Here is a 20237-nt window from a genome sequence, read left to right on the forward strand (position 1 = left end):
GGTTCCAGCCCTATTATTTGGGATGCTGGCAAATGCAAAGGGGGAATCAACCACTCGATACTGGTGACCAGCAGGTGGTTGAAGCCAGCGAGTGGCCTTCAAGACCCGCACTGCATGTAGCCTCTGGAAGGAAAGGAAACCACATGCGTGGATTGTACTGTACCTCGTCTATGAGAACCGACCTCTTGGGCATCATTGGTGGATGGTCTCTTGGCTACCCTCAGGGGTCTCAAGCCCCTCCCGCTGATCCCTACCTCATCCCCTAGACTAACCTCCCTGCTCTTCACGCCCAGACCACAGACTACAAACTGCTCCTCTGCTCAGCACAGGACATTTCCTCCAGTGAGCTTGCCCAAACACAAAACCTTCCTCTCCATATGACAGCACATCACACCGCCAGCCTCGCTTCAGCACCCTTTGCTCCCCCTGCCCTTTCCTGGAGTGCATGTGAATTCCTCGTATTAGAACATTTGCTTTGGTTCCTTTGAAGGAGCAAATTTTCCCTGGCCTCCACACCCCACCCCAGATTGTGAGGGCTGCTTTCTTCACCATGTGCTGTTCTTTCTAAAATGCTCTCTTTGGCAAGCAGTGCTGCAAACAGGTTAAGAGCAAGGACTCTACATCCCATTGCCCAGTTCAAACTCTAGCCTTACCATTTACTAGCAGAGAGGTCTTGTGCAGATGATTTATCAACTCAGCGCCCCATCAGTGAAATGGGGATGCGGACAGCCGCTTCTCTGGCAAGGCTGTTATGAAGATGAAATGAGTCTGTACGTGTAAAGAAGAGGGCCTAGCCCACGGGAAGCCTTCTGTTAATGTCAGTGATTGCTATTATTCTTCTCACCCTGATACTACTCTAAGGGGCCCAGATGGTGAGTGAAAGTACTGTGAATTTACACTTAAGTAGATCTGAGGGTTAAAATTAGCTGAGTCACCTTGTGGGCAAGTCACTTAATTAATATAACTGTGCCTCAGCTTCCACATTTGCAAAGTCAGGCCAAAAAACAAACAAAGAAACAAAAAACAAAAAACCCTACTGCATAGGGTGGTTCTAGCTGGCTTGTCTAGATCTCTCCAGGCTTGCACACTAGGTACTCAAAGCACAACTCCGTATTGTGTTTTTGAAATGGACAATTATTGCAGTTGGGAGCGGAGACAGCGAGATTAGTCCTCTTTCCTCTCCATCCCCCTTGCCCTGGCGCCTGTGAAACGGAGCATCCCCATGGCAACGGCAGCAGCTGGTCCCTAGATAAGAGGAACTGGAGCCGGGCAGCAAGCAGCGGCTGCAGCAGAAGAGCCGGCCCAGCTTCAGGGAGGAGGCTTGCCCTCCCCATCTCTCGCCTCACCCAGCGCCTGCACTCATTGGTAAGTGTTTCCAATTTTTACTCCAAGAACTTTCGTGGCAAGAAAAGCAAATTTCCAGTAAGTTACAGCTTCCTTATGGTTGCTGGGACAGAGAGGGCTGCAGCTAGTGGAGCAAAGGCGGTGGGGGGGGGGGGGCGGGTCGTGCAGGGGGGTGCTTTCTGGTGCAAGGCTAAACTGGGGCTAGGTGGGGAGCAGGAAAAGTCATCATCTTCAAGACATTTTTTCTAAGGGAGGTAGAGTTCTGAATTCTGTGAGAGTCAGAATTCTTGCAAATTAAATTGCTAAGTTCCAGGGAGGAACATTGGTGTATCTGCATATTCGCACAGTGTGGGAGGCTGGGGCGAGTGTGCTTACCAAAAAACCCTTTCCGTGCCCTACTTCAAGGAAGAGTCACTCCTAGGAGGAATACTGCAAATTTAGTCTTTTAATGAACAAACTTGATTTTAAAACGTAGTACTTTTTGACCTGAATTAAATCCTCTAGTTAAAAAGAGATTTGACAAAGGATATGAATTGTACATAATCAGATACCACACTGGGCTGTAGACATAACCTAACTTTTTATTCCATCAGGTAAATCCAGAGCTGATTACTTTGGGGAAATTCTTTAGAATTTTTTAGAATTTCATTACGATTAAGCCACGTGTCAGCTCGCTCCTAAGAATCAGTAGTACCATGTTCCCCAGACTTGGAAAGGGGGGGCCCTGCCATTGGTTTGTACCTTGGATCGCTCTGATCTCATTATTAGCTTTGGAGAAGGCCAGGGATGGGGCCAGGAGATGGCTCCAATGGTTCGGTTAGGATACACACGCCATAATCACAAGGGGAGGGTGGCGAAGAACAAACAAAGCAACCTACACTTCTCAAACTGTCAGCATGCGCTGGGATCCGGGCTGGAAACCCTACACACGCTGTATTGTGAACACTCTCAATCCTGGAGAAGAGCCACTATCAGCCCATTTTACAGATGTGGAAACTAAGTTTCCAGGAGGGCATACCACTTTCCCAAGTTCACCCAGCTAGAGCGTGGTACAAGTAACCAAACTTTTGCTTCTACCCCATATTGCACCAAATGCTTACAGTCAGTGGCCTTGAGTTAAACTTCATATTCTAACATCCAACTAAGGAACTTACTCAGTATTTAGAGAAAGGACAAAATGCCCAAACCTACTTCTGACCTCAGACTGAACTGACCAATGGTTTTAGCTAAGGAACTGGTACTCCTGCCCTAAACTGGGAGCTGGCTCTGTGCTGGTGGAGGTGGGCTCCCCCTCCCACCCCGTCTTCAGCTGTAGCCCCCTGCTCTGGCTCGTCTGTCCTTCTGCAGTCTGGTGGAGTTCCTTCCCAGTCCCCTGATCTCCCAGTTCTTGTTCTCAAAAGAGAAGGTGACTCTTGTCATTAAATGCACAGGTGACCTTGTGTATTGTGTGATGTCAGTTAATATATCTCCTCCCTCAGTGGTATTTGCATTTGTAAGTGTCTCTCTGTGGGGGGAAAAAAAAGGCTTTGTCCCTTGTGAAAAGGAATGTAAAAATTAGCAAGAGGAAGTTGCTAGAGTTTAATATCAGGGTCTGAAAACCTCCTCAAACCCCTGAAATCCTATCACTTGGTTTCCTTCTTGTACATGCTACAACCAAGCCACCCTCATTCTCTCAAACGGCATTGAGAACGTTAATACAGACCCACCATCCTTTATTCTCTAATTGAGAAATCTGAAAAACTCTGAAGACCAGAAGTTTTTGGTTGTTAAGTTCAACATAAATTTATTTGGTAGCAAGACCTGAGCTGAGAGGATATGAATCTTGGTGTAGTTTTTATTTGTGTTATTTAGTGCAAATGTTCATATTTTTGCTACAGAATTAGTGCGTGTGATTATGGTGCTTCCTGCAACCCCTCTTAAGGGTGTCACGTAGGAAAAAATCCCTGATTTCCACGGCTCATGTGGCCCCAGGCTTTTTGGATGAGGGTGGGCAGCCTGAGAGCATCCAAATCATCATCACTGTGTGAGTGTTAAAATTCAGAGACCACACCGAACACACAATAAATAGCTAGAGAATGTTAAAAGGTCACAAACCTTTGTACTAGAGAACGGTTCATGCAACACCTGCAAGGCACCTTGTAAGGCCCTAGCCCCTGGTTGGAATCTGAAGACCCAAGGGACTGGGTATTTAGGTATGAAAGAAAGAGCCAGAGCTTCAGAAGTTCCCAAATTTCAGTGAGCTGCTGAGGGAGATGATGAAAGCTTCCCGGGCAGCATGACCAGAGCAAGGTCCTCTGGCCGGTGCTTGGCGTGGGGAGGCTGAATTCACAAAAGGCAAGCACGGGGCAGGGTCTGCAATCGTAAGTGGAAAAATTTCATTTCCTTTTTTTTTTTTTTAAGATTTATTTATTTGCCAGAAAGAGAGAGAGAGCACAAGCAGGGGGAGCGGCAGGCAGAGGGAGAGGGAGAAGTAGAATCCCTTCTGAGCAGGGCACCCAAGGAAGGACGGGGACTCAGGACTCCATCCCAGGACTCTGGGATCATGACCTGAGCCGAAGGCAGTCTCTTAACCCACTGAGCCACCCAGGCGCCCCGAAAATATTCCATTTCTCAGTTCAAGAATTAGACTGGCTCACGTCTAACAGTAGCTGACTCGTCAAGCACAGCCCTTCTCACTGAGGAGAGGAATGGCAAGTGGACAGGGAGACGGGGTCATCTTATACTAACACTCAGCAGGCAAGTAAAACAACAGTTACTAATAAGGGGATGCTATACCAAACCTCTGTCTCCTCATGTACTTGTTCCTTTCTTTGTGTGCAGCTTTCCTGCCCAGAAGAGCTTAATGACATCATCCATGATAAAAGTCTCTTCTAATCCCCTGGGCAAAACACAACCCTGCCCAGCACAGGGTATTTTTGTGCTGTAAAATCCGCAATCTGAAAACCATCTCTCAGCCCCCTAGCCCACGGAGGCCTGGCAGTCCACCACCAGCATCCTTGCAACCACACTGGTTTAAAACAGTGGTGTTTCCCACGTGGACACTAGGTGCTATCTTGGGGATGAAGCATGTGCCCTTGTCTTGTCCAGGGACTTCTAACACTTGCACGATTCCCCTGTTAGGGGCAGGTTTCTCTCTCTCAAGTCCAGTACTGTGAAAGCCGTTTTGCTCCAATGAAGCCTGGCTCTCCTGTGGTTCAGCATCTAGATGAAAATGAAAGATTTGATCATTTTAGTACGTTTTGGTTATACAAGCTGGTCTTCATCAGCTACAGAGCAATGACTGCCATGGATGGAGTACCCACAATATGCAAAGCCGGGAGCTGTTCTAGTTAACTCTTATAGTAACTCTGTGAGGTAGATGCTGTTATCTCTATTTTACAGGTAGGAACAGGGAGGCTAGGAACGGGATGGGGGACAGAGAGGGACCTATGTCTCTGGGTGCCTATCGACAGGTGCACCACAAGGTTGCTAGGCTTTGCTCATTCTAGCATAGCAGCTGTTACTTGTAGGAAGAAAGGGCAAACATGATTATATCCTACTTGGGCTCCATTTACCCTCACTACATCATGAAGATTTAGCTACTTCATCAAAGTCATACAGCTTTTTCAGTAGAGAGCTGAGATTTTACCTAGATCCATTGGAACTCGAAAGCTCAGATTCAAATTAAATAACCCGCTATTGAGCACACAGGAGCGGCCATGTGATCCACGTACAAAGAAGAGTTGACTGTGGATGGAGAGAGGGAGAGGGCGACCATTGCCAGAGGGGACCTAGAATAGAAGGCAGGAGGCCTGGGTTCAAATGATCACTCTTGACTCTGAGCGTGCCACTAATACTAGGTGACTTCGATGTCTTTGAGCCTCAGCTGTCCTTCTGGAGAATGAATATTTCTTGACTAGGTCCTCCATGGGGTGATTTTCAGCATAAAGTCAAGGACAGAGCCGACAATTTTCTGCCCAAAGAGGACGAAGATTGGTTAAGTAGGTGCACAGGCCGTATTTGAGGCTGTCACTTCACCTCTAGGCCTCAGCACTGAGCCCACTCATCCCGACTGATGGTTCCATAACTCCCCTCTCTGCTCAAGCAGGTGGGGGCTAGCCACCCAAGTGAGCAACATATGGTCCCAGGGAGCTGGCAGTCTCTATGCAAACACTAAAACAATGGTCGGAATTGATTTCTGCCAAAGTCACTCAGTACATTCAGGCTGCTCAGAGTGACACTAAAAGCCAGGGTCAAGTAATCCGTGAACAGCTCCATCTGCTATGCAGTGATCTCAGCTCGTGGGGGGTGGTGGGGAGAGGCCCTCCAGCCTTCCTGGAGAAAAACTGGCTTACTCCTCAGAAGACGACTGAGTTGAACTCGTTCTATGAGCCTGAAATGTTAACACCACTAGTCCCTGTGTTCATCTGCATGCCAGTGATCCAGGAATCTTAAGAAAAGAGGATCGGTTTGGGTCATTTTAATCTTATTCCTCTCTAAACATTCTTATTATGATGAGACATGAGTAATAAATTATCAGAAAGAAACAGAATCAGATTCTGTAAGTCTCAACTAATGCATTTCTCATTCAGACTTGTCACATGTCCATTCTGGATTTCCACTCCTCCTGGACAATGGCTACAGCTAATAGCTCTGGAAAGTTCAATGGATTTGTGGTTTAGGAAAAATGGGGGGAAGAGGGAGCAGACTTGCTCTAGTGTCAGAAATCTCTAGGGAGAAAATAATAAGGATCCATTTCAAGAGCTAGATTTTTTCCTACAAATCTTATTACTTTATAGTTATTTTATAGTATACATTTCATGCTATATATTTGTAAAACATACATGCATATAAAATATAGCATGTAATGATAGAAAACCAGAGGCTTGGTTCAATTTGCGTTCAAAGGAATCACTGTCTGAGAGTCTTGGGTGTCTACTGGAAGTCTTCAGAACTGGATTTAGATCCAGGCTGTTTAAAAATTTGGATCTTGGCTATTTAATAATTGTGTGACTAAATAAATTAATTGTATTTTCTGATCCTTGGTTTCTTCATCTGCAAAGTAGGCATAATCTTATTTTGCAGAACTCAACAGAAAAATACAAACAAGATTTAATCAAGAGTTTCTGTAATTCTCAGCTAACTCATTTCTAATTCAGAATTGACAAGTATTCATTCTGAAACTCCCACAGTGCTCTGAAAGAAGATAAATATTGAACATTTGGTGCACGGCAATTACCGATAAATCTGTGTGTGTGTGTGTGTGTGTGTGTGTGTTTCATTCATTTTGACTTAAATCTTCAGTTAGAGCTTCTAGCAGGTAATAAAAGAAGTAGATTTGAAAAACAGGATTAAATTGAGAATGTAATAGTAAGTGATCAATAAATATACTCATTTCATAAGTGAACAAATGAACAGAGGACACCCTAATAGTCTTGTTTCTTATACTTCCATAGTGCTGCCCAAGAAACATCTCCTTCGATGATGTCCACTGAACAAATGCAGCCATTGGAGCTCCCAGAAGACAGACTGGACAAGCTAGACCCTCGTTGTGACCACTTAGGTAAAAGCTCCAATGTGAATGTCAGTAGTAGAAATCAGAAAGGAGGGGTCTCTGCCATTCTCTGCAAGTCAAAGGGAGGCCCCCTGAAACCCGATCGTGTGTACCTTCCGGTGACAGCCAACACCAGATGGACAGGCAAATAGCCATGACTCTGTGGGGTCTGCCGTGTGAATATTAGCAGAAGCACTGGAGAGAGGTTCATCAGAGTTACAAAAAGAGAGAAAGGCATTGTCCTCTTTTTTGGGTCTGACCGAGTCCCAGGCAGAGCATTTTTGAGGCAATAAATGGAATGTGGCAACAGAGCTTGTTTCCAGTATTTGCCGGCACACTTACACCCCATGTGCAGTGCCAATAAAATATTTCAAATATCTCTCTTTGCCTATCAAGACAGAATTTTAAATAGCCTTTTTCTGCTTTATTGTCAATCTGTTTCCTTTCCAGAACTGACTTTTTGCATAACCTTTGTAATGAAAATACCAGAAACATTTCTGCCTCTACCCATTTCTAAAAATGAGACACTCAGACGGTTGATGGATGCGCCTTTTGCATATTCATAGCCTTTGTTTATGTCTCGCCTGGTTATGACTCCCCCCACCCCCCGCATTTGCCATCAAGATAGTTTATGTTCAGGATTTCTCCAAAAGTGGGAAAAAGTGCAATTGAAGTAAAAGTCAAAACTGAAGCAAATGCCTTGTACTGTGTACTGAGTCGCATCCTGGGCTGGAATGGTGACCCATGACTGGTCCATATCCAGCCTGTACTTCCAGAGACCCCACAGCTGGGCAACACCCATTCTGAGCAATATTTATTCATTCAACAAATGTCTATGGTATGTATGATATGGGGAGAAATTGTGCTACGTGGCAATAAATTTTTAAAATTGCATTTTCAGCTAGGCATTAAGAAACATAGGGGAGGGGGTGGGGGGTTGGGATAATGGGGTGATGGGCATTAAGGAGGGCCCTTGATGAAATGAGCACTGGGTGTTGTATGCAACTGATCAATCACTAAATTCTACCCCTGAAACTAATAATAAATAATTGAATTTAAATAAAGAATTTTTTTAAATAAAAAAAGAAGAAAAAAAAGAAACATGGTCTCAAGAGCCTGAACTTACTCCTGATGCCATAACCTGCCAGGAATGTGACCTTTAGCCTTTCATCTGGCCTTCTAAACCTCAGTTTCCTCATCGGCAAATTGGGGGTAATTGTACACCTTCCTTGTGGGCTTAGTGCGAGAACCAAATGAGATTGTGTGTTTAGGATATGCTATGAATATTTAACAACTCGTAAAACACAGGCATTGACGAATCAGAGAAGGTGTTGGTCATTCCCACACACTAGAAGGATGTGAAATCGTCTGGTATATAAAAGTACTCAATAAAGTTCCCTCTCACCTCTGTTTTTTTGTATATGTAAACTTAAAAGCACATGGTTCAGTGCCTTACATGCAGTATGATCTCAATAAATGTTTATTAAATTGAAATGATTGGATGGAATTATTCAAATCCTTCAGGTGAAAGGAAATATCTATTACTATTATATATGGCTGAAGGGAATGATGCTATTTGATTTTTGGTTATGCACTGTGATCTTTGGATGATGCAGGCATAATAACGTGTGGTTACTAAGTATTTCTAATGGTAGTTTTCTCACCTATATTGGGTTTTCTAAAATAAAAGACCATCTAGACATAAAGCCCAATAGACCATAGCAACTTGAAAGGAAGGACTATTTCTTATTTGTCTTTTTCGTCCTAGAATCTTGCTCAAGGCCTGGCATAGAGGAGGAGCTTCATCAGTGTTTGTCAAATAAATACATTATGAATGACACAGGTTATGTCTAGACCCACGAAACTGAAGGGAACAGGTTTGACACTTTTAATCCTCCACATTTTAAAGACACTGACCTGAATATTTACATAAAAAAGAAACAGAGAGAGGGGCACCTGGGTGGCTCAGTCAGTTAAGCGTCTGCCTTCAGGGATCCCAGGGTCCGGGGGTCCAGCCTTGAGTCGGGCTCCCTGCTCTTCGGGGAGCCAGCTTCTCTCACGCCTGCTGTTCCCCCTGCTTGTGCTCGCCCTCTCTGTCAAATAAATAAATAAATAAATAATCTTTAAAAATAAATAAATAAATAAATAAATCTTTAAAAAATAAAAAGGAACAGAGGAAAAAAGAAAGAAGGGAGGAAGGAAAAGAAGAAGGGGCCGAACATTTCCAATTAATCTCTGAATTTCCCTAAATCCATTCACGGTTGTAGATGTATAAGACTGTAACCAGGCCATAGAGAGTTTCCAGAGAAGACAGAAAGCTTCATTGTCTGTGGCTTCTTTGAACCCTAATAGACTCTCTCCTTATACATAACATGCTTGAGTTCATTCATTCAAGCACACATTCAACAAATATTTATTAATTGCTGTAAGGGGATAAAAACACAAGATACCTGTCATCAAAGAAGGCAGAGAAGACATATGCAGAAAATGTGTTACATGAGCAAAACTCCCGTGGATATCCAGAAAATGAGAAAGGACACCCAGGACTGGGGAAGACTTATGGAGACAGCGCAGGAAGGTAGGCTTTCCTTTGGATTTTGTGGAAGGTTAGGGGTTGAGCAATGACCAGAGTGAACATTCTTTTGGAGATCTAAAATATATCAAATGTAACAACTTGTTTACCAACATTAACAAATGTAGTCCTCTCTCTCTCTGTTTCTGTCATACACACACACACACACACACACACACACACACACACACACACACTGATTTAAAATTATCCCTACTTTAAAGTTGAGAAAATATTAAAGTTCCTAGAAATTAAGGCCCAAGTTCTCAGAACTAACAAGTGACAGAGTCAGCAACTGAACTTGGATCAGTCCACTCCACCTATCCATTCAAAATGCATTTATGGGAGGGAGAGGCAATTAAGAATAAAATTATCAAAAGGATATAACCCTTAATCTGCAAGAAGGCTCTGTCAAGAGCAGGAGATAAACCCTGATAGAATAAACAAGTGTCATTGTCTAGAACAATGACAGAGATGCTCAAAGAAGCGCACCATCAGCCAAAGCATTGAGGAGTCAGATGGAGCAGAGAACATACTTTCTCTGGGCATGGGCAAGGAGTGATCAGATTGGACTCATCACACACACTGACATATGATGGACATGATGTAGAGTCCAAGCTTCACGAGCCCGGGGGACTGAGGAAGGTAAAGAGCTGAGTAAGAAGACAAGAGGACCTGGAGTGAGGCTGGGCAAATGGGAGAATTGGATTGCCAGTGGGGAAGTGGATGAAGAGGCCAATGCTAAAGGCAAGTGTGAATGGTCAGCGTGACCTGGCTGGCCACAGAAATGAAGGCAGGTGAGGAATTTGTGGAGAACCTTATTACAAGGCTGGAGAGCGTGCACGGCTCTGCACTGGCCCGTGCAGTCTTCAAGAGAGCAAGCCTTGAGCAAAGATTAAGAGCATTTAGCAAAGAAAACCTATTCTATCAGAAATTCAACTCAAACCCACTCTGTGGCTTGCCTAACTATATTTTAAAGTTCTTCTTTGCTTTGATTATCTGGCCATTGGAGCTCTCTTCATTTGGAGTTTTATAGACTACCCCAGTTTTCTGTTTTATTCCATGTATTTGTGCAAGGCTACGGAAGTCTTCTGTACGCTAGGCCAAAATATATAAATCCTTCTCTTTTTCAGACCAAATGGCTTCTACAAGTACTTGGAAACCAACCAGTTTGTGAGTGACCCTTACTCATGTTATATTCTTTTTTTTTCTTTGCATCATATCAACATCAGATGACCTTTCAGACCAGTTCATTAAAGACTGTGATCTCAAAAAGAAGCCAAGAAAGGGAAAAAATGCACAGGTTGCCCTGAATGTTGAATCAGACCAAAAAAAGCCAAGGAGAAAAGATACACCAGCACTGCACATCCCACCTTTTATACCAGGTAATGGACAATGAGGTCAGTTTGCACGTCTGTGAAGGGGAGCCACTACCACTAGATCACATTGGTCTTACAACTTTTTCCCTACATACTTGGGTGTTTTTAAATCACTGGTACTCTCCCTGCACCTGTCTTCATTACAGTATGGCCAGCTGCTATATCAAATAAATTCTAAAATGTTAGTGGCACAACACAAGGTTTTTTTCACTCATCAGTAGTGTGAGTTGGGGAGGCAGGTTCTGCTCCAAACGGTAATTCAGGGACTCCGGCTGATGGAGGTTTGGACATCACCAGCACGTGGCTTTCAAAGTCGCCATGAGCATTAGCATCCAGCAGGCATGGGGCTGAGGGGGTTACAAGGGGTGGTGGGGGGTGGGGCAGAATAGACTGAAAGACTGGCAGACCCGAAAGTGGCCCACATCACTTCCTTCAGTCACAAACCTCACCTGACTGCAAGGGAGGCAGCAAGATGCCGCCCAGGTGTGTGTGTGCCCAGGAGAAAAGCAAAATGGTTTGGGGAACAGCTACCGTGTCTCCATAACAACCTCATGTGTGATGTGTGACTCTCTCGCTTCCCCAAAGTTTTGTTGTTCCTTTTCTCCTTCCCTCCGGGCCATTGATTTAGTGTCTTCACCACTCACAACCCACTTGGAAGGAGACAAAACAAATAGAACACAGAGTTTCCTGAGAAGGAACTGTCAGTTTTATAAGAAATAATGGAAGCGCATACATGGCTGAAATACGCAGTAAGTGGTAAGGCCACAATGAGGTCCTTCCATAAGGACCCTGGGAGCTCAGCCTGGGCAGGGAATTGTGGAAAGTTGTGTAGAGGAGGCTGATGTCAGACAGTTTGTAAATGATGGAGAAAAATGTCACATGTGGGAGAGGTGAGAAGGCACGTAAGTCCCTGAAGAGCAGAGCATGTGGCTTGCAGAGCAGCAAATGATCCACTGCTCTAAGGAGGATGGATCCCGCAGGCGGACAGACCTGGGCTCGCTTCCTGGGTCCGACCCCTATGAGCTGTGTTACTGTGGCCATGTTTTCCGTGCCTCGCCTTCCTCAGATAGGTGATAGTGACAGTAATATTAAGTTCCTCAGGGTTTTGTGACGCTAAAACAAAATCAGGCATGCAAAACCCTTTGCATCACCTCAACAGATACTGATTCCTAATATAAAAAAAGCTTTTATTAAAATAAGTTTGAAAAGTTATATTGACTACCATCACTAGGGATATGTGCAAATATGCATGCATTGTCCTATGTATCAGGATATATGTATATGACCCTGTTTCTCCGTCTGTTCCCCTAACCACGCAGGTGTGCTTTCAGAACACTTACTTAAAAGATACGACATTCAAGAGAGACACCCAAAGGGCAAAATGAATCCAGCTCTTCATAACACTGACTTGGAACAGAAAAAACCAAGGAGAAAAGACACACCTGCCCTGCACGTGTCCCCCTTTGCAGCAGGTAAAAGGGCTAGTGCAAAGCATTTGCAGGGGGTGATGGGACCAGGTCAGGAACCTTACCATCTGGAGGTGCCACGGGCATGGCCTCTGTCCTGGCCCAGCAAGCTGTGTCACACAGAAGCGCTCTGTGGGGGTTTGGGGAGGGGGGAGCAGCATTTACTGCTGGCTTTCAGGCTTACCTTCCCTGGCAGCTCCCCCAGGGGCTGCCAGGAATTCAGGGTATTCCTCGTGCTTCGGCAGAACTGGTCGGATCCACTGAGCCAATGAAATAGAAATGTCAGTGGGTCCTTGAAAAGAGTTGACATACCCTCCTCCCCAGCTTTCCATGGATCATGCATCCTACGACTGATGGCTGATTCTCCCAAGACATCTGGCTGGCTGTATTGACCAAATCTTCAATGAGAGAGAGAGAGAGAGAGAGGGAGGGAGAGAAGAAGAGAAAGAGAGATGCAGAAATAGCGAGATCTATCTTTAGTAACAAATTATAGAAACAATCCCTGAAAGTATCATCTTTTTCTTAGATGAAATTGAGTATTTATTGTTAATTTTGTCAGGTATGATAATGGCAGTTTAGTTATGGTTTTAAAAAGCTTTTAGTGCTGGAGACACATACAGAAACGTTACAGGGAATTTGCTTTACAATACTGAAAAATAAAGACAATTAGATAAAACAAATGACAAAATGTTAGTAAGTATTAATTATATAGTTTTATATATATATGAAAATGTGAAATCTCCCATAATAAAATACTAATTTATTTTATTTTTTTATTTAAATTCAATTAATTAACATATGTATTATTAGTTTCAGAGGTAGAGTTCAATGATTCATCAGTCTTACGTAACACCCAGTGCTCGCTACATCATGTGCCCTCCTTAGTGTCCCTCACCCAGTTACCCTCCCCCTCCAGCAACCCTCAGTCTGCTTCCTATGATTAAGAGTCTCTTATGGTTTATCTCCCTCTCTGATTTTGTCTTGTTTTATTTTTCCTTCTCTTCCCCTATGATGCTCTGTTTTGTTTCTTAAATTCCACATATGAGTGTGATCATATGATAATTGTCATTCTCTGATTGACTTATTTCACCTAGCATAATACCTTCTAGTTCCATCCACATCATTGCAAATGGCAAGATTTCTTTTTTTTTTATGCTGAAAGTATCATCTTCATGAGAGCTATCTTAATATGTGTCAAATCAAACTCAAAAATCTTGCTGAACTCTGTGCACAGCGCAGACTATGCAGTAGACAAAATAGTGAAATATAGTCTTGTCCCTGAGAATTTTATGTGGAGGTTGGGGAATAAGACATATATACTCATGATTAGATAATAAGACTGAGTGTGTGTGTGTGTGTGTGTGTTATAGATATTTGGAGGGCGGTGGCAGAGAAGAAAATGTACTAATGTTTATTGAGACTCTACTAAATATTAGGTATTGAGTTTGGTATGTCCCATGGATTTCTTAAAATCAGCTTAATAACACAAGAAAGGTAGCTGTTAACTCCCTTTATAGGTAAAAAAAACTGAAAGAGAATTTAAGTAACTTAAAGTCTTCTGTGGATGGCATTGATGGATGGATAGCTGCTTGGCTGATTGGTTGGATTGATGACGGGATGATTAGGTGGACAGATAAATGGGCCAAATTATGTTCAGGATCAAACTCAGTGATGTGGCAGAGCTGGGGCTCTAAGCCAGGTCTGTCTCACCTGTGGGCAGTTTTTCACTGTACTGTGGTATAGCTGGGACTTTTGGCACTACGGCAATCCAGAAGGGACACTTTGGGAGATGGGATTTTGTTGTCATAGAACTATGTTTCCCCATTATTTTATTTACTAAAGAAAAAAATTGAAAGAAGGCTCAGAAGAAGACATCATGAATAGGCAGTCAGGGGTACAGACAAGGTTACTGATTTCTGTGGAGCAGAGCCAGGCAAGGAGGCATGGAGCCTGAGGAGGCACTTCTCTGGAGAAATGGACTGAAGACCAACTGGCAAGATCTGAACTGCCTCAAACATGTTTCTCATAAGCTGCATGCATTCCTACCTGCACTGATCCTCCAACCCATCACACATTTCCTGCACTTCTGCCTCTGTCCTGGTTCCAGTCACCTTTGAAGACTCACTCAGCTAGCTCAGAGTCTCAGCCGACAGACTCCTCCAAGTCCAAAATGAATCTTTTCTATTCTGAACTAACTCTGTAGTAGACACGGGCATGCAAATACCAAGACTTTGTCATCTCTTTCAGTATGGTCTTTATGGCTCTTGCTGCCATTATTGTAGCTGTTCTTAACATTGACTTACAGTTGATGAATTCATGAGAACTGTGCTGGTATTGACCTTGATATCTAGTCCAGTCCCTTCTATATGGCAATACTCAGTAAGTATCTGTTGATTTGATATTCTATTTGGAAATCACAATTCTGCAATTCCAAGTTCTCCATTAGGAGACTTTATTTTTTACCCATTCTTATATTTGTTTTTATTGAAGTCCTCCTAGGGAAAGACTTGGTAGAGGAACAAAAATATTTATGGGCAGAGAGTCACCTTAGCACACAGCATTGAACATGGGCTTTGCAGTCAGAAAGGTCTAAGTTTGATATCTGGTTCTGATCATTCTAGCTTTGTGACCCCGGGCAACTAGCACAAACAAAAGAGCCTCCTTCATTCCATCCATCTCTGAAAGCAGGACCATAAAATCTTTCTCTCAGGATTGTTAACATAATTAAATAAAGCACATAAAGCACTTAGCACAGATCCTGGTTTTTTGAAAGTCCTCAATAAATGTCAGTTCCTCTCCATTCCCTTCAACCTGATATTCCTTCAGATTACTCAAACCGTTTCTAAAGGTGAGAATTTTCCTAGCCACAGTGTTTAACCTTTCCATATAAACCTACTGATTCAAGGGACTTCCTAAAATGTTGAGCCCTGTTTCTCTGGCAGTGGATGCTGCTGGCATCCCAATATCCACATCTTAGGAGAGCAGCTTCCTAGTTGAATAAAAAAAAATGTTTCTCAAACAGGGCAAAGTACACAGAGCTGGAGAGGGAGGCTGTATATCCATGGACTCTATACACATTATGGAATTCCTTGAATCAGCAAATCTCTGTGTTGCATTTGCAATTATAGATGGTGTTCTATGATTCTAGCTTTTATTAGCATATTAGCTGAAGCACTTTATTTTTGAAGAGCCTTTTAGTATCTAAAGATTTGGCAGTAATCGGAATGCTAGTTAAGCTGATAAGGATAGAGCCTTTGGCAGATGTTCAGAGAGACTCATAGTGGTTCTAATAAGGGTGTTGAGAGGAACTCACAGACAAATGCACTCTGGAGACATCTCCTCTCATTAGCCCTTGGCAAGTGAAGACTGGACAAGGATTATCTCTCTCTTCTAAATCTCTTGCTAACTACCTTCATTCCCCTAGGTTAATGAGCTTATCTGACAGGCTCCAACTGCCAGGCAACTCCTCAGTGAGGAATCATCTCCGGTTTCTTTGCCAACCCAAGGTTTGCTCCCAACTTGGCCCACATTTGCCAGGGCCCCCCATCTTGGTGACCACATGGCAGGGTGCACTGGGTTGTGATTAATAAGATCTGAGTAGCCAAGACCTGCTTAAAAGACAAAGAAGTCTTTAGTGAAGGTCTGTGGCAATGGGAACCAGAGAAAGTAAAAATCCTGAGGCCGGAAACATTGAAGAGAAGCCTCTTGGAAAACTGGCCCATGAGCTATGAATATTTGGAGATCAAAGCTCAATAATGGACTTGGAGAAATGGGACTGTTGCGTCCTTTTGAAAGTGACACCTCTTCTGTCCTGCTAGGAATAGAGTATTCTCTTTGGTGTGGCTTGCCAGGACAAGAGGTATCTTAGCCCTGGCTCCCATACATTTGTCATGCAGGTAACCAGCTCTGAATGGGATCATGGCCTAAAATAGCTTGTTACAAGGCTAATTGGTTGACCCTCAGAGACCTGGGACTGACAGCTTTGGCCTTAAAAAAGCATACCAGGTTCTAACAAACAGCCAAGTTCCGTAAACTCTCCTCCACAGAGACTAGAAGGGTAGGAACTGACATTTTCTAAATCCCTACTGTACCCCAAGCCCTGTCCTAGATGCTAGAATATCCTTTAAGACCCTCAAGTTTTGGTGGGGCAGGGGGGGATAGATGTATTTTCCAATGATTCTTACAACGTGAAATGTGCTTTAATGGAGGTTCATGTAAAAGTGTGCCTGAAGCATCAAAGAATGTTGGTCTACATTTACCTGGCAGTGTCACCCCTTGAAGGAGATAGGATTTAGTTTTTCTCCAGTTTCTCAGATGAATACACTAAGGCTCAGACAGATTAAGTGACTTGCTCAAAGTTAAATGACCACCAAAGAAGGCAAAGTTTCCTGGCTCTAGAGCACATTCCTTCGAAGACACACCTCTGCTTCCCACAGGAGAACAGAGGACCGGGACTAGGTTAAACCACAGACCCGTGTTTATCAAACCTCATTCATCTTCAAAGGAACAAAGTCGAAGATCTGAAGCATCAAGAATAAAAATATATTGCTGACACAGAAGCTACTGATCTCAGCCTCACCCTAAGCGGTGACAGCCATGAAATCAAGATGTTCATGAGCTACCATATGTATTTTTCATTATAAGACACTAAAAATAATGCTTAACTATACTAATACAAATGCTAGTTCACTTTCCACTTGAAATTACCTCCCATGTCCCTGTGGAAAGCCTAGCCTACTTTGGAAAGGGCTGACCTTGATGGCTAAACAGGCTCCTCCCTTCCCTGAAATTCCAGGACTTTTTTTTGGCCCAGATGCTCATCTGACTAGGTTTCAAGGATACCCCCAGTAATCAGAAATTTGACTTGATCTGGGAATTTAAACACTTTTGCCCACTTTGAATCAACTCAAATTTGGCTTAATGTGAAAAGGCATCAAGGGAATCAGGACAGAAAGTTTGGGGGCTTAGCATAGTTAACTCTCTTTTCTCCTACCATGATAGCCTTAATTCCAAATAAAAATCTAAACCTCCTTGCAGCTGGTAGAAGAGAAAATATCTCCCACTGTGCTTCATAAGTGATTTATGCAAAATCCTCAGTTTCAACCAGAAACTGTTTTTCTCCTCCAATAAATATCAGCTAATTGGTAAAGAACCCATATGAACAAACTAGGAACTGAATCAAATGAATAGTCATTAAGATCAACACATAGTTTTCATTAATTTGCTGCTGTTGAATGGAGTCCAGTGTTGTAGAAAGGCCTCTTGTGGTGCACAGCTTTCTACCCTCATGTTTAGATCTTTATGAAATGCTTAATGAACTGGAAGTTCTCTAATCATGAGAAGGTGGGGGAGATGCAAGGCAGTGGTGGTTGGCTGGAGTAGATGACAGAAATCATGGAGGACTAGCCTTGAATCACAACTTCCTTTGTCTTTTTATTAAAATGACCTTACTTCACAATTTACAGGATGAGCAGAACCACCCAGCCCTCCTTGGATGGTCTTAACTAGGCAGATCAGTCCAGAAAATTGTGCTGAGGCTTCTGAATTTCAACAGCCAATAAACTTCTAAAATACAAAATATATTGGAACCCAACATAGGGATAGTTTTGAATTTTGCCTAGTAAGGCTGCTAAAAAACCAACTATCTGATGCTCCCTAAAATTCCCAAAAAGAAAGGGTATTTTCATCCCCCCAAAGAAGAAAATAAAAAAAAAAAGAAAGAAAGAACAACTTTTTAAAATTGTAGCCACAGAACTTAAGGAACACTCTCTGCACTTTCTTGAATTTCTCCTTTTGCTCTGAACCACGTAAACTTTATCTTCCACCAGTCCTAACATTTAGAAATGGCATGTTCAGAGCCTCGGCTCAATCTTTTCCCCAGATGTTAGAAAAATGTATTTATCTTTGACTTCATGCTGCTGACCCATTCTTTTCAAAGGGGAACCGAAATAGCACGTGTGAAAGGAGAAGCGGACACGGGGTTCACAGGTGTGAGCCTGTGTTTCTTGTTCAACTGGCACAATAACCCTTTACATAAGTATCAATGGGCTCCTTTTATATTCAAGCAAATTCAGGTGTGAAAGTGTTAACTGGCCCAACACAGACTGAGCGAGGGGCGGAATGAGAGGTCCAAAGCAAGTGGATTCCAAAACCTGTTTGCTTTTCATCTTCCTGTGCTGCTAACTTAAATGCAGACCATAGACCAGGGGGTCAACATTGCCTCTGACTCCCAGGTCGAGCGTCTCCTGGTCACCAGGGTTGTGCTTCATTGAGTCACAGCTCGTCTGGGCAGGCCAAATAAGGCACCCAGCACCCTGACTCTGGCGGCACCTTTAACACTTAGCTCTGCAGATGCTAAGAGGTTTCTGGGTTGCCATGTCTACGCTGTAAGGTTGTCTAATATTTTCATTAGAGGCACTTGATTGCAGATCGTTGCTTTGTTTTGCAGGTGTGACACTGCTCAGGGACGAGAGACCCAAAGTGATCATGGAAGATGACGAAAAGGATGGTGACAAGATAGCTATTTAAAGAGAGTTCTCCTGAGACCACTTGTAAATAGGTTAGGTTGGTTCCCTGTGGCGGCCTAGGAAAAAAATAGACTTGCTTCTGCTCTCATTTTGCGATAGTCCGCCTTTGAGATCCAGACACCTTTCCCCCAAGAGGCATACTGTATCAGATTGCCAGGCACCTCTTTGTCTCGCTCCTCTTTCTTGAGTCTGATTTCTATTCCCACCTCTTGAATTTTCATTTTCTAATGCAGTGGAAAGGAAACAGATCATTCTAAATTAGGAGGTAACAGGGAAAGCTCTAGTGTTCAGCTTCTCCATCTTCTGGATCAATTCATGGAGCAAAGAACACGAACAAACAGCATGCAAGTGCTTTATTTCTTGGTTTATGCTGGTGGGCAAGACTTGACTTCACATTATCCAAACAGTAGTTCAAGTGCGGACTCCCTGTTGCCAGTTAGGGAGGTGAGAATGTTTGGGTGCAGACTCACCGATTGCTTTGGAGAACATGGTCTTTTATCTCTTTTATCTTTCCTCAAGAGTCCAAGTGTCTCTGGTGCCATTTCCAAGGTCCTTGCAACTGATACCGTAACGGTGACTGTACTGGGGCATCAACCCAATCAACCATGCCTTGTCTGAGAACACCAGTGATAGGGAGTGTTGGTCTACTGAAAAGCTTAGCAATATATCCTACTCATTTTGGTTTTTTGAAACATCTCTTAACCATGTTGTCCTGAAATTTGTGAGCTGTGTCACATGTGAACCATTACCAATGACAGGTAGAATACTGTCTGTGATGAATTTACTTTTTAAAAAATTAATTAAGGCCCGTGGAAGGCCCCTCCCAGCATTCTCACTTATTTAGAACCCCTTATGTTTCCTTGGATGGGAAGGAAAGATGTGGTGTTCGCTACTGAGCGGGGGTCTATACATAACCCCTGCCCCAGCCTGCTGCCTGTGGGTGCCGTGGGGAACCTTTGCATGAGGGCCTCATCCAACAGAGGATAGACATGGGGAAAGGCAAAAATTGTTGTTCAAAAGTAGAAAGGTGGGTATTCAAACAGATCTTGCCTAAAAGTGGTAATTTCCAAGCTCTGTATACACCCTGGCTCCAAGAACCTGTCTTTCTCACGAGTGTGGAAAAGATACAGGACACCGCTGGTAATAAAAACGCTTCTAACCACATCTTTACGTCCTGGTGCATTTCTTCTAAAAATTATTTACTTGCAAATATAAAGAGAAGAGGTTGCAAAAGAGAATCACAGAATTGATTTGTTTGTTTTTGACCCTACCTAGGCTTAACAATGTTTGAATCGGCCATTAATATTTAATAATCCAATCAGAAGAATTTGCATCAGAGTCTAGATTTCCAGATCCTCTTGGATAAACACCTCAAGATCTGACAACCTTAGGCTTGATTTGAGGCATGACAGCCGT

The 20237-nt window shown here is 43.3% G+C and overlaps 1 protein-coding gene across 2 annotated transcripts; it reads left to right on the forward strand.

Moving 5' to 3' along the window:
• Nucleotides 1–1267: 1267 nt before the first annotated feature.
• On the forward strand, nt 1268–19978 carry PPP1R17 (protein phosphatase 1 regulatory subunit 17). Of its 2 annotated transcripts, none has more exons than XM_025872942.2 (5): nt 1268–1365; nt 6780–6886; nt 10682–10834; nt 12148–12300; nt 18743–19978. In XM_025872942.2, exons 2-5 carry the CDS (start codon nt 6805–6807, stop codon nt 18820–18822), a joined length of 468 nt encoding a protein of 155 aa, XP_025728727.1. In that variant the 5' UTR covers nt 1268–1365; nt 6780–6804; the 3' UTR covers nt 18823–19978. The 2 variants fall into 2 exon arrangements, with proteins under 2 accessions (XP_025728727.1, XP_073754690.1); XM_073898589.1 differs by lacking the exon at nt 1268–1365 and adding an exon at nt 3578–3704.
• Nucleotides 19979–20237: the final 259 nt, after the last annotated feature.

The sequence above is a fragment of the Callorhinus ursinus genome, unplaced genomic scaffold (genome assembly GCF_003265705.2).
Source record: "Callorhinus ursinus isolate GAN/ISIS: 27379988/994484 unplaced genomic scaffold, GSC_fseal_2.0 scaffold12, whole genome shotgun sequence".
Classification (NCBI taxonomy): Eukaryota; Metazoa; Chordata; class Mammalia; order Carnivora; family Otariidae; genus Callorhinus; species Callorhinus ursinus.

What these genes read in the sequence shown, in the direction of transcription:
- PPP1R17 (XM_025872942.2), top strand. Translation starts at nt 6,805, where the DNA reads ATGATGTCCACTGAACAAATGCAGCCATTGGAGCTCCCAGAAGACAGA. An exon ending in CCCTCGTTGTGACCACTTAG is followed by an intron (nt 6,887 to 10,681) that starts GTAAAAGCTCCA and finishes TATCAACATCAG; the next exon opens with ATGACCTTTCAGACCAGTTC. An exon ending in CATCCCACCTTTTATACCAG is followed by an intron (nt 10,835 to 12,147) that starts GTAATGGACAAT and finishes CTAACCACGCAG; the next exon opens with GTGTGCTTTCAGAACACTTA.